The sequence below is a fragment of the Rhinatrema bivittatum genome, chromosome 6 (assembly GCF_901001135.1).
Source record: "Rhinatrema bivittatum chromosome 6, aRhiBiv1.1, whole genome shotgun sequence".
In the NCBI taxonomy this organism is placed as follows: Eukaryota; Metazoa; Chordata; class Amphibia; order Gymnophiona; family Rhinatrematidae; genus Rhinatrema; species Rhinatrema bivittatum.
The window spans coordinates 101252620-101266330 of NC_042620.1; the positions used below are offsets into that span (position 1 = coordinate 101252620).

The following is a 13711-nucleotide window of genomic DNA, read 5'->3' on the forward strand; positions in this document are numbered from 1 at the left end:
TTAAAATCCTCCGGATTTACATGCGTAACCCTTTTAAAATCTGGCCCTTTATGAATAACTGCTGTGGTTAACATAAAATAAGTGGGATATACAAATATTTTGATCTGGAAATTGTTGTGTTTATATAAAAATAAGTAGGATATACAAGTATATTGGAATATTTGGAACACTTCACATTATATAAAAATATGGAGGCTATCATTATAATATAAATGATGGATAATATAAGAGCCATGTAGCTCTAGTGATTTACCTCCCGCATTTATGTATGCCTCTCACTAATATTTTATTTTAATATGGATGATATTTGTGAAAAATAGATTTAAGAGATACTTGGTATTCTATATAAAAAAAGTGAAAATTGTCCATCATATTTTTTGAATATTCATTTTAAAAGTTATGAATGACAGCAAGAAAGTATTGTTCAGATCTATGGTTACAGATAACATATACTGTAAAAACATCTCTTTGAAATCTTTTTAAAGTTTTCTGCATAGCCCTACTGTGAGAGAATATGTCTCACTCTATTTTCTGTCTTAACTAAAATTGTTAATAAAAAAAAAATCATTCTTACCGGTGGTCTAGGTATTGGTTTCTGTGGTTTCTTGGACCCCAGTTTTTTCATTGCATTGTAATATTTCTTTTGTTCTTCTGTCATGAAGATGTCTTGACCTCCAAAGTGAAGAAATAAGATCTAAACTGGTTATAATCATATTCATAGACATATTGGAGCTAATTTTATAGAAGTGCATGTAACTTGTATCCATTTTCAAAGTTAATTTATGTGACCCATACACTTAAAAAATTATCCCAACAAATTTACACAAAAGTACACCCACAAATTTTTGGTAAAATTTATACACATGCTTTTGAACATCTAAAATTATATGTGTAAGTCCAAAACTCTTCCCAACTCTGCCCCTGTTTAGTCTGGGTAAACTTATGTATGAACAGGCAGTTCATGAGTAAGTTTACCCATATAATGGGTGAGTAATTTTGTACAAGGTGATTTCTGCGAGTAAAATATCTTGTTTTTTTCAATATCTTTATTACGTTTTTCATAACAGTACAGATGGTTACGAAAAACAAAAACTGTACTAGTACATAGCACTACTTTTTGTAATTTAACCAGCAATATCCCTATAACTTCTCTCTTCCCACCCCCACCCAAACCTGTATTACGCACCCCCCCCCCCCCCCCCCATCTCCATGACTGAAGCTATACAGCTTTCCAGACCATCACATGGCATGTGTACTCACTATCTGATGAACAGTAGAATATTCATACCTCTATACCCCGGATTGTAAGATCACGTGACTGTAAGCAAACGGTCTAGTACCCCATATCTTATCCCTAAAGTGTAGCTCTTACTTCATTCCCATCAGAAAGAGAGAGTTCCATATTTCAACTGGTACCATTGAAAAAAGTGGCTTCCATACCCCTAAAAAGCATTTTTTGCTTTTCATACTTAATGGATCTACAGATGTATAATCGAGCATCGTCAGTTCCACCATATTTGCTTTCCACACTCTTTCTGAAGGACCCACCACATCCATCCATGTAGACATCATACATTTCTTTGCTACTAAACTAATCTTGATCAATAATATTTTATGAAACTTATTGACTTTAATTGTATCCCCCTTTATACCTAATAAACAGAAGGCTTCTGACCATACAATTTGGGAGCCTAGCAATGAGTTCAGGAACTGTAAAACAAGCCGCCAAAACTTTTGAATTTTGGCACATTGCCAGAGACAATGCAGAAAAATTGCCTTTATTTCATTACATTTTGGACACTGGTCAGAAGAAGTGATACGGACTTTATATGCCTTCACAGGCCAAAAATATAACTTATGAAATATTTTAAACTGCATTTCTTTAAGGGCCATATTCTCCGTGGATTTATTGATGGACAGAACACCTGCCAGAATCTCTTTTCCCCATAATATTAATACCAAGGTCCCGCCTTCACACATCCATTATGGCATCCAGTAAGTTGTATGCGGTAATAGAGTGAAGATATTTATAAGCCACAGTCATTTTCCTCGCTTTTTTTCCAAATGGAGAAAACTCTGAAAAGCACCGGAGGTGCATTCACTGATCCCATTTTTGAAAAGGCTTGAAATATAACTCTGCACTTGAAGAAAGAAAGTCTTTGGAGCTAAAACCCAAGAGGTAGATTTAAAAAAAATACACACAAGCATCCATGTGCGTGCGCTACCTGGTGACGAGATTGGGGCTCCCCCAGTTCCCTCCCAGTCCACTCCAATTAAGGAGCGGACTGGGAAGGACCTTCCCTACTCCCTACCCTAACCTCCCTTCCCCTTTCCGTCTCTTACCCACCCCTGATCCCTATCCTAGGAACCCCAATTTTTTTAAATTTACCTTTTGCTCCTCCAAAAGAGCATTAGCAAGTTGTTGTGCTGGCACAGCGGCAAATGGCCACTGTACCAGCTGCCTCCAGCCCCACCCTGTTCCCCCGGACTGCCCCTTATTGAGGCCTGGCTCTTGTGCGCATAATTTACGTGCGCGGCTGGGCCCCTTTTAAAATGAGCGCGGTGCGCGCAAGGCCCAACCACACGGAAGTCATTTAAAATCGGGCCGTTAGTGTTCAATACAATATGACAGTGAGTGCATCTTCCCCAATCTCAAATCATAGGATTGTATGGAATTGACTCTTTTAGCCTCTAGCTTCCTGAATATTACATTACCCTCAACAGCCCTAAAGTACGGATTCCCAGTTAGCGGTATGCAGGGAGAAATTTCCCAGGAAAGATGGAGTAACGACCTAAGAAATTTCCATGTCTGTCGAATGGTTCCAAAATACAATGACTTGAGAAATTTTAACAGGAAGTGAATCCATAGGGGCATGGAGTACAAATTTTAAATTCAGAGGATGTACACAATTTGCTTCTAGTTCTAAGGTACTAGAATTCTCACGACAACCCCCCTCCGCAACCATGGTGATTATATTACATGCCATATTGTAGTATTTGATATGAGAAAACCCATGCCACCCTCTGTTTTAGGATAACTAAACTTAGCCATAGAAAATCTCACCTTTTTTGACCTCTATATAAATCTAGCGCATAAGTTATTTATAAGCTTAATATCCTTATGCTTCAGTATGATGGGGACCATTTGTAAGATATATAATAACTTAGGAATTAGTATCATCTGCAAAAGAACAAAATGACCCAGGGTAGATTTTGGAAGATCCATCCAAGGACTGGTTTACTGTCGAAAATCCTTTATTAAAGGCTGTTTATTACCTGTATACCAATGCTTAGGGTTTCTATGGACCATAACCCCTAGATATTTAAATTTCTCCCCTGCCCACTTCAGTGGAAATCCAGTCCAACCTACCTCCAAATGCCCCAGTCAATTCAACCCCTCGGATTTATTTAAATTCAGCTTCAACCCTAAACATTTCCCAAAATCTGTAATTAACCTTAACACATGTGGAAGAGAAGATTATGCCTCTGATAAGGTCATTAAAATATCATCTGCAAACAGCATGATTTTAGAATCTAGTGGGCCAAAATAAATTCCCTTAATAGACTCCTCTTGCTTAATTCTCTGTATCAAAGTTTCCAAAGTTAGAATAAACAACAAAGGTAATAAGGGGTATCCATGTCTGGTCTCATGATATAAAGGGAAGGCCTCCAAAAACGCCCCATTAACTTGAATATAGGCTAATGGGTTAGAGTATAATATCTGTATTGCTTCCAGAGTATAACCACTAAAACTGAAGGCATCCAGCACAAACTGAAGGCAGGACCAAGAGACCATGTCAAAGGCCTTTTCCATGTCAAAACTAACAACTAACGGGTCTTAGATCTTATTAAACAAACTCTCTTCCATAGCCTATAGCAACCACTTAATATTAGCATTAGACGGCCTTCAAAAAACAAATCCTGACCTGTTAAGGAAGGTAGTATGTATTTTAGTCTATTGGCTAAGAGTTTGGCATACATTTTTATGTCTGGGTTAAGCAGTGAAATAGGGCAATATGAGGTAGGACAACCTGGATCCTTCCCCAGCTTGGGCAAAACAATCACCACAGCTGCCCGAGACGATTCTGGCATAGTCCCAATGTGAATCATAGACTTAAAAAGACAGGTGAGTGGCTCCTGTACTTGCTCAATTAGCACTTTATAAAAGAGGGCATGCAAACTATCCGTCCCAGGAGACTTGCTACTTGGATTTCAGCAAAGCTTTTGATACAGTCCCGCACAGGAAACTGGTGAATAAAATGAGAAGCTAAGGAGTGAGTGCCGAGGTGGTGGCCTGGATTGCAAACTGGTTGACAGACAGAAGACAATGTGTGATGATAAATGGAACTCTCTCTGAAGAGAGAGCGGTTTTAAGTGGTGTACCGCAAGGATCGGTGTTGGGACCGGTCCTGTTCAATATCTTTGTGAGCGACATTGCGGATAGGATAGAAGTTAAGATTTGTCTTTTTGCGGACGACACTAAGATCTGCAACAGAGTGGACACGCCGGAAGGAGTGGAGAGAATGAGACGGGATTTAAGGAAGCTGGAAGAGTGGTCAAAGATATGGCAGCTGAGATTCAATGCCAAGAAGTGCAGAGTCATGCATATGGGGAGTGGAAATCCAAATGACCTGTATTTGATTGGGGGGGGGGGAAGCTGATGTGCACAGAACAGGAGAGAGACCTTGGGATGATAGTGTCTAATGATCTGAAGTCGGCGAAACATGTGACAAGGCGATTGCTAAAGCCAGAAGAATGCTGGGTTGCATAGAGAGAGGAATATCGAGTAAGAAATGGGAAGTAATTATCCCCTTGTACAGGTTCTTAGTGAGGCCTCACCTGGAGTACTGTGTTCAGTTCTGGAGACCGTATCTCCAAAGAGACAGAGACAAGATGGAGGCAGTCCAGAGAAGGGTGACCAGAAAGGTGGATGGTCTTCATCGAATGACTTATGAGGAGAGATTGAAGAATCTAAATATGTACACCCTTGAGGAAAGGAGGAGCAGAGGTGATATGATACAGACTTTCAGATACTTGAAAGGTTTTAATGATCCAAAGACAAACCTTTTCCATCAGAAAAAAATCAGCAGAACCAGGGGTCACGAGTTGAAGCTCCAGGGAGGAAGACTCAGAACCAATGTCAGGAAGTATTTCTTCACGGAGAGGGTGGTGGATGCCTGGAATGCCCTTCCGGAGGAAGTGAAGACCAGAACTGTGAAGGACTTCAAAGGGGCAGGGATAAACACTGTGGATCCATAAAATCTAGAGGACGTGAATGAAGAGTGGGTGGCTCGTGGGAATGACGGTTACTGCCTGGAGATAATACTCTTATTCAATAAACATACAGACGGTTAATGCACCTCCAACATTGCTCTAAGCTTCAACGGCAAGAGGAAATGTGGAAAAAAGGATTTGCATTCACAAAAAAGCGGGGAGTAGCTTGCTTGTTACGGCAGTTACTACCCCAAACCAAATAAACCTGATACTTCACTTTCAACAGCATAGCTCTCTGCTTCAATGGCAGGGGAGAAAGACTGATACTTTACGCATATCCAACATAGCTCTCTGCTTCAATGGCAGGGGAGAAGGTCTGATACTTCACTTCAATGCATATCCAGCATAACTCTCTGCTTCAACGGCAGGGGGAATGAAGAAAAGTGGATCTATATACAGACAACAACCAACAAGGACTGAATTACATAGTCTGGGTAAACAAATAAGCATGGGTGTAGCTTGCTTATTGCGGCGGTTACTACCCCTAACTAATTAAGCTAGATATTTCACTTAGATGCAGTTCCAACACTGCTCTCTACATTAATGGTGGGGGTGGAAGGGAAATAGATCCAAAAGGTTACTAAGAGCCAAGAGTAACAGATAAGTATGAGAAAAAATAAAAGTGCGAAGCTTGGTGGGCAGACTGGATGGGCCGTTTGGTCTTCTTCTGCCGTCATTTCTATGTTTCTATTTAAGCTCTCTAATGACAGCCGCTACCTCCCCCATCGTAATTGGTTGATTTAATTTCCTCAAACCTACCTCCCCCACCTGTAGCAACTTGACCTTGGACATAAATTCCCACCACAACAATAAATCCTCCACCTCAGCAGAATACAGATCTTGATAAAAGTCCCTGAAAACCTTCCCTATCCCTTTAGTTTCAGAACAAAACTCTCCCGTGGTAGCCTTTATACCATTCAGATGTACAGAACCTCTCTGAGCCCTCACCAGATTTGCCATAATCTATCAGGTTTATTACCATGTTGATAAAGTTTGTGCTTTAGTGCAAACAGGAAATTTAAAGCCCATTGGTGAAGGGAGTCATTTAACAGTTTTTGGGTAGAGATTCCTCCTGCTACTTAATGTGTCCAGTGTCAGTGAAATGTTGTTTACATACACTCAAATGCTTAGTAAGGTCTAAAATATTTTTATTAAAGGCTTTATGCTTAAATGGCACATAATTGATAATTTCCCCTCTCATAACAGCTTTTGCCATTTCCCTTCCTTCTCTTTTTGTCTGTATATGTGTTACATTGTATCCTGCTCTGAACATCTAAATGTTCTATATTGTACCGTGCTCTGAACATAGGAAGGGCAGATAATAAGTGCTTTTAAATAAACAAATAAATAAAACAGGGTTCCCTTGATGCTATTGATTACTAATTACATAATCCTGCCATTTTTCTTACAGAAATGAATGAAATGGGAGACCAGTATTTAACCACATAGGCGTCCGCCAAAACAGAGAGTTAGAATTAAGATTCTGGCGAACCAAGGTACATTGTACCGGGCAATGGTCAGAAAGAACTAAAGGACCAATCGTAGCTTTTGAAATTTGATGGAAAAGGACCTCACTAATCAATATATAATCTATACGAGACTTAGTCTCGTATAGATTATATATACAAAATGGGTGAAGTCTTTCTTCCCTGGGTGCAGGGTCTTCCAAATATCTAAAAGATTCAAAGTGGAGCACAGAAGATTAACTCCTTTATGCACATTAGTTGTCAGCGAGTTTAAGGTAGGCCATCTATCTATGGTAGGATCAGCTATAAAACTGAAATCACCACCTGCAATTAGAGGAGCAGGGCCCATGTCCTGTAAACAAGAAATTGAATCTGTATAAAAAGTATGCTGATTAACATTGGGGGTATAAATGTACGCTAGAACTATCTCACATTCAAACAGTTTCCCCTTTACCAACACATATTGATCTTCAGGGTCAGCTTTCAACTGGTCCATTTGAAAAGATATATTTTTGCTAATGAGAACAGTTACCCTGCATCGCTTAGTGATGCCTTGTGCTGAGAATACCTGTGAAATCCAATGGCACCAAAGCTTCTTATGTTCCCTATCCATCATATGCGTCTCTTGTAAAAATATGATACTCCCTTTAAATCTTTTTAGTTGTGATAACACTTTCTCACATTTGACTGCGGGTTCCTAATCCTGCTACATTCCAGGATATAAACTCAATGCGGGTCCCCATCCCAAACCTCACTGGCCCAATATAAGAGATAGCCAAATGTCACCAGAGAGACTGGACTGTCCCATATTGAACTCCAATCTCCCCCTGTTATGAAGATAGTAAGTACTCCAAAACATATATCCAACGGAATTGCTCTCGCCATGTGATCCAATCACTGAAGAATGCCCTCCACAAACAGCCAAATGGTGAAGAAAGGCCTCCCACCCTCCCTCCCTCCCCTATATTCCAACTCTCCCCATAAAGAAAAATTAGACCTCCCCCCAAATAGAATGCCTTACTATAGTATAAGGCCAGGACCACTAATAGGTGCAATCAGGTGCTACCCCCTATAGTAAAGAATTATAGGGATAAATATACATCAAACATTATGCAACGAGCACAGTCAAACGATAACATCTGATCATAACTTCATCTATAGAGCAATATGAAAAAAGCAGTACGTAGACCAAGCAGATCTTAAATGTTTATACATAGCTCAGTTCCAGATGAAGATATTATGGATAGTCTAAATAAAACTCTATTATTTATTTATTTATTTATTTATTTATTTATTTATTTATTTAAGGATTTATATACCGGAGGTTCCTGTATAATATACATATCACCCCGGTTTACAAGGAACAGTAACTATCGCTTCATTTAGCGGTTTACATTGAACAGATTAATCGAAGTAACAAATTAGTGTATATTACTAAACAGCTAATAAACATGCGAGTTAATAAATAAATAACATGGTAATATGATTGTCAACATGAATGTATGTATATATTATGTCCACCACTACAAGCTGTTTCCAGTGTTCATGCTGAAACAATTAAAAATGTAAGAATAGAAGTCTCAAAAACTCAGCGCGATATTATGCACTGTAATAATAAACCAAAGTCATCATTCCCTGGCTGGTCATACCAAAATTTTCTTTCCACCACAGAAAAACTGGAACCTCAAAAATTGAGAACAGGACAGCGTTTTCAGACTGTAGATGTAGGTAATTCCTCTACAAATGTTTGTGCTTCGGCCACCAATTCAAAATTATGAATCTTATTATTGACCCAGAATATCAACTGTGCAGGGTAGAGCAATGCAAAGCAAATCTGTTTAGAGATGGCAGCCTCACAGACCGTTGCGAACTCCTTCCTCCTAGAAGAGACTTTGGGAGAAAAATCCTGAAATAATAAAATGTGCTGATCACACAGCCGGAATTCTTTGCGCAAAATTAAGCAGTTTAAATATTATCAACTTCGACTTGGTTCCTCCTGCCGCCACGTCACTGAGCTGATGTGTACTTTCAATAATAACAGGCCCACTGTCCGGTGGAAGGCCCAATTCCTTAGACAGACCTGTTTCCAACAGCGATTTTAATTGCCTCTTCTCCACCAATTAAGGGATTCCTTCCGCTCTCAAGTTGCTTCGTCGAGAGCAGTTTTCCAAATCATCTGTTTTTTCAGTCTGATCCATGATCAATTTCTCCAGACTCTGTATTTTCACCGCAGCTGTGATAGAGTCATCCTCTACCACTCTGATTATCCCTTCCACCACATCTAAGCAAGAGCTAAAGTCCGCAATCGTGTTTTGCGCCCCCACAATCTGAGCAGAAATGGCTTCAAATCTGCTACTCAGCACCTTCACTACTGCTTCAGTAGGGGCCGTGATGTTTGCATCTTTTACCTGATTCGGGGAAGCAGTCTCCTTTGTGGCGGCCATTTTGGAATCGGCCAAGCATAGTTTTTCCTTTTCTCTTTTTGCAAATCTGGTGGACAATACCTTTGGAATTCTTGTTATAAATCTGTCTATATGCTGTTTAGCTGCCATTATGCAGATATTGGATGCAAAAAGATGAGATTCCACTGCGATGGGGAACGATGTTTCAGGGGAAGCACCTGGAGCCCGAATTCAATCGTCCATCCGGGTTCATAGCATCACGTGGTCCATCTGAAAATACTTTTGTAACAGAAGAAATGGCTGTGAAAATTGACTATCATTATAACAGGAGATCCAGATGTGTTAAAAAAAATATATATTTTGGGCAGGTTGTGACTTTCATTCTCTTTTTTAATGGTATTTTTTTATTCAATAAATTGTATGTGTGTAATCCACTTGAAACAATTGTATAATAGTATCATGACATAGGAAGGTGTGGGGGAGGGAGGTGCTGGAAGCCAAATTTAGGCTTTCAAGTATAAAGCAGAAATCCAGAACCTCCATGGTAGAATTCTCTGAAATGCTCTCTGTCCCACACACAGGTAAAGTTCCGGAGTCTCGATTCTTGGATGAGATGCTGATGCAGGGAAGAGGACTTTAGTTTTGTTAGGAACCTGGCAACATTTTGTGGAAGGGAGAGCCTATTTCGAAAGGATGAGCACCAATTTTAACCAGGGTGGAACCAGGCTGCTGGAATTAACCTTTAAAAAAAAAAGGAGAAACCTTTAAAAAAAAACAGAAGATACAGCAGCTTTTAAACTAAATGATGGAAGAAAGCCAAGAGTCATTCAGAAGCACATGGTTTGGAATGATGCATATTTGAAGAATACTAACAAAACAGGGAAGTTACGACATCTTGATAGAGAGATTTGCAATACATGCTAAAGTAGACCAGTGCCTTTAAGTAAAGGACAGAGCAGAAAGATTCCAAATTATCCCTGTCAATTATCAAGCAGGTTGTTAATACAAATAACAAACATACTTTGACATGTCTGAATACAAATGCTAGAAGTCTTTACAATAAGATGGGAGAGTTAGAATGTATAGCACTGCATGAGGAGGTAGATATAATTGGCATCCTAGACACCTAGTGGAAGGAGGATAATCAATAGGACACTGTCATACTAGAGTAAAAATGATATCACAAAGAAAGGATGGATCAAATTGGTAGAAGGATGGCGCTACATGTTAAAGAGGGCATATTGTTGCGGCCCCGACCGCCTCCCCCACGATCGGGGTCGGGGCCACTTACCTCCGCTCCGGACCGCGGAGAGACGCGCTGTGGTCCCGGCTCTGTGGGCTGCATGGCCGCGGCGTCTCCATGTGGAGAACGCCGTCCAGGCCGGCAGAAGCTCCGCCCCTCATCTCTGCCTCGCGCGCGCGAGGGCAGTTCTTTTGAAGATCCAGCACCCGGAAGTGCTGGACAGCCCCCTGGCTGATGTCAGACGCCAGCTCTGCATATAACCGGCGTCCAGACCTGGAGAGAGTGCCTTGCAACGAGGTTCCCTGTGTTCTAGTTGCCGTCCTGTTCCTGCTTGCTGCTGGTTCCTGGTTCTCCTGTGCCTGTTCCAGTTCCTGCTTCAGCTATCCTTCTTCTGTTGTCTCCCTGGTTCCTGATCTCGGCCTGCCTCTGACTCTCCCTGCTTGCTGCCTGCCTCGACCTCGGACCTGCCTCTGATGCTTCCTGCTTGCTGCCTGCCTCGACCCCGGACCTGCCTCTGACTCTCCCTGCTTGCTGCCTGCCTCTTCCACCGGCTACCTCCAGCTCGTAAGTCCCAAGGGCCCGGATCCCTACGGGCTCCTCCTGGGGGGATCCCGGGTCCTGGGTGAAGCCTTCCTAGGCCCGCTGCCTCGTGGCCCTCCTAAGTCCCCGCGGTCCGGATCCCTACGGGCTCCTCCTGGGGGGATCCAGGAGCTCCGGGGTGAAGCCGTCCCCAGGCCGCACTAGACTCCGCCTCCAGGTCTGCCCTAAGGAATCCTCCTTCGCCAGGCCAGCCCAAGGGTCCACCGTCTCACCACCATAACAGTTTGCAAGGCCATGGACCCGGCGGAGGTGCCTAGCCTGCAGGCCATTCCCGGAATGGCACAGCGCCTGCAACAGCAGCAGCAATGCCTTGACCTCCTCGCCGCTACCGTGGAGCGGCTGGTCACCTGTTTGGAAGCGAAGGCCCTGGAAGTGCCTCCAGCACCGCCTCCGGTTCCCACCATGAGTGTAACACTGGTTACCCAACTTCCTGCTCCTACTCGCTACGCAGGGGATACCAAGGCGTGCCGGAGTTTCCTAAACCAGTGTTACGTCCGGTTCTCCTTGCTGCCCTCTCAGTTCCCATCAGACTCTGTAAAAGTAGCCTACATCTTCTCTCTACTCGATGGGAGGGCGCTTGACTGGGCCTCTCCTATGTGGGAGCGACAGGATCCCTTACTACACAACCTCCAGGAATTCGTCCTCAACTTCCAACAAGTTTTCGACGATCCGGCTTGCCAGACCACAGCTGCTGCTGAATTGCTGCAATTAAAGCAAGGATCTCGGTCCGTAGCGGACTACACCCGCACCTTCGCAATGGAGGTAGGGTGGCGCGACGACTGTCTGAATGGTATATATTTGGAGGGATTGGCAGGCCATATCAAAGACGAACTGGCAGGTTGGGACATCCCTGACGATCTAAATGACCCCATGGACGTGGCTGGCCGAGTTGACCAGCAACGGGCAAAGGAGGGGCGCCCGCTGCGCAGACTTCTGACATCACCTCCGGCACCCTCCAGAGCTACGACCTCCACGAGCACACCCAGAACACCATCCGCAACCTCTCCGTCAGACGAGCCTATGCAGATAGGCCGCGCGCCTCTAACTGCGGAGGAAAGGAGGAGACGTCGCACGCTCGGGTTATGCCTTTACTGTGGCGGGAAAGGGCATTTCTTAGCATAGTGCCAGGAGCGCCCGGAAAACGCCCAAGCCCAGGATGTTCCGGGGAGCTACTCCTAGCTGTGCTAGTTCAGCTCCTCAATGTACTGCCCCTGTGACCATTAAGTACCCTGGAGGGTATTTCCAGACATTGGCCTTCATTGACTCAGGGGCGGAAGGGAACTTTATAGTAGCTGATTTGGTTCATCAATTACGCCTTCCCACGATTCCTCGATGCCCTCCGCTACGGGTCACGTCTATCCGTGATACTTTGCTTCCCGGGACCATTTCCAGGTCCATGACCCCTTTGACCCTCCAAATGGGGGTCCTCCATTCCGAAGAAATCTCCTTCTTGGTGCTGGAAAAGGCCGTGCACCCTCTGGTGCTAGGATTACCCTGGCTACGACGTCACTCTCCCGTGATTCAGTGGGATACTCTTCAACTGGCTCAGTGGAGTCCCTTTTGCTTCACCCATTGTCTCCAGATTCCACGACCTACTCGACTGGCCTTGCTCAGCGCTTCGGCTCTCCTACCTGCACCCTACCAAGTCTTCGCTGAAGTGTTCTCCAAAGAAAAGGCGGAGATCCTTCCGCAACACCGGCCCTTCGATTGTGCAACAGACTTGCTGCCTGGCACCACACCGCCTCGTGGCCATGTGTACCCGTTATCCTTACCAGAGACTACTGCTATGTCCGAATACATCACAGAAAACCTAGCCAAGGGGTTCATTCATCCCTCTCGCTCACCTGCCGGGGCTGGTTTCTTTTTCGTGGGGAAAAAGGATGGCTCGCTCCGACCCTGCATTGATTATCGAGGGCTGAACGCCATCACAAAAAGGGACCACTACCCGCTCCCGTTGATCCCCGAGCTCCTGGACAGACTGCAAGGGGCTAAGCTGTTTACAAAACTCGACCTCAGGGGAGCTTACAATCTTGTTCGCATATGCCCAGGTGACGAGTGGAAGACTGCCTTTAACACCAGAGATGGGCACTACGAATACCTGATAATGCCCTTTGGGCTGTGCAATGCCCCGGCAGTCTTCCAAAACCTCATGAATGAGGTCTTGAGGGAGATGCTCCATTCCCACGTCATAGTATATCTTAATGATGTACTAATTTACTCTAAAGACTTGGAATCCCATCGACGACATGTCAAGCAAGTGTTACAGGCCTTGAAAGATAACAACCTGTATGCTAAACTGGAGAAGTGCATGTTTGAATGTGAGTCGCTGCCCTTCCTAGGATATATCGTGTCCTCTATCGGGTTCCGGATGGATCCAGAAAAGGTGTCAGCGATCACCAAATGGCCTCGCCCCTCAGGATTGAAAGCTTTACAGAGATTCCTGGGATTTGCCAACTTGTACAGACATTTCATTCCTCACTACTCGCGCAGGGTGGCTCCCCTCACCGCTCTGACCCGTAAGGGACTGGACGCTAGAATATGGCCTGATGCGGCTATTCAAGCCTTTGAGGATTTAAAACAAGCCTTCTTGACAGATACCTGCTTGCATCACCCGGACCCGTCACGCCCTTTCGTGGTGGAGGTTGACGCATCAAACCTTGCGGTGGGGGCTGTTCTCAGTCAGTGCTTGCCTACAGGGCGGCTACTTCCCTGCTCATACTATTCGA

General features: G+C 43.7%; 1 protein-coding gene across 9 annotated transcripts in view; it reads right to left on the minus strand.

The window, feature by feature from the left end:
* LOC115093628 (sodium channel protein type 2 subunit alpha-like) overlaps window positions 1-13711 on the minus strand; it is a 523144-nt gene that overhangs the window by 26059 nt on the left and 483374 nt on the right. For all 9 annotated transcript variants that reach the window (XM_029605666.1, XM_029605660.1, XM_029605661.1 and 6 more), the window contains one exon: window positions 575-679. In XM_029605666.1, the coding sequence (XP_029461526.1) occupies window positions 575-679 (105 nt within the window). The remainder of the gene's footprint in view (window positions 1-574; window positions 680-13711) is intronic.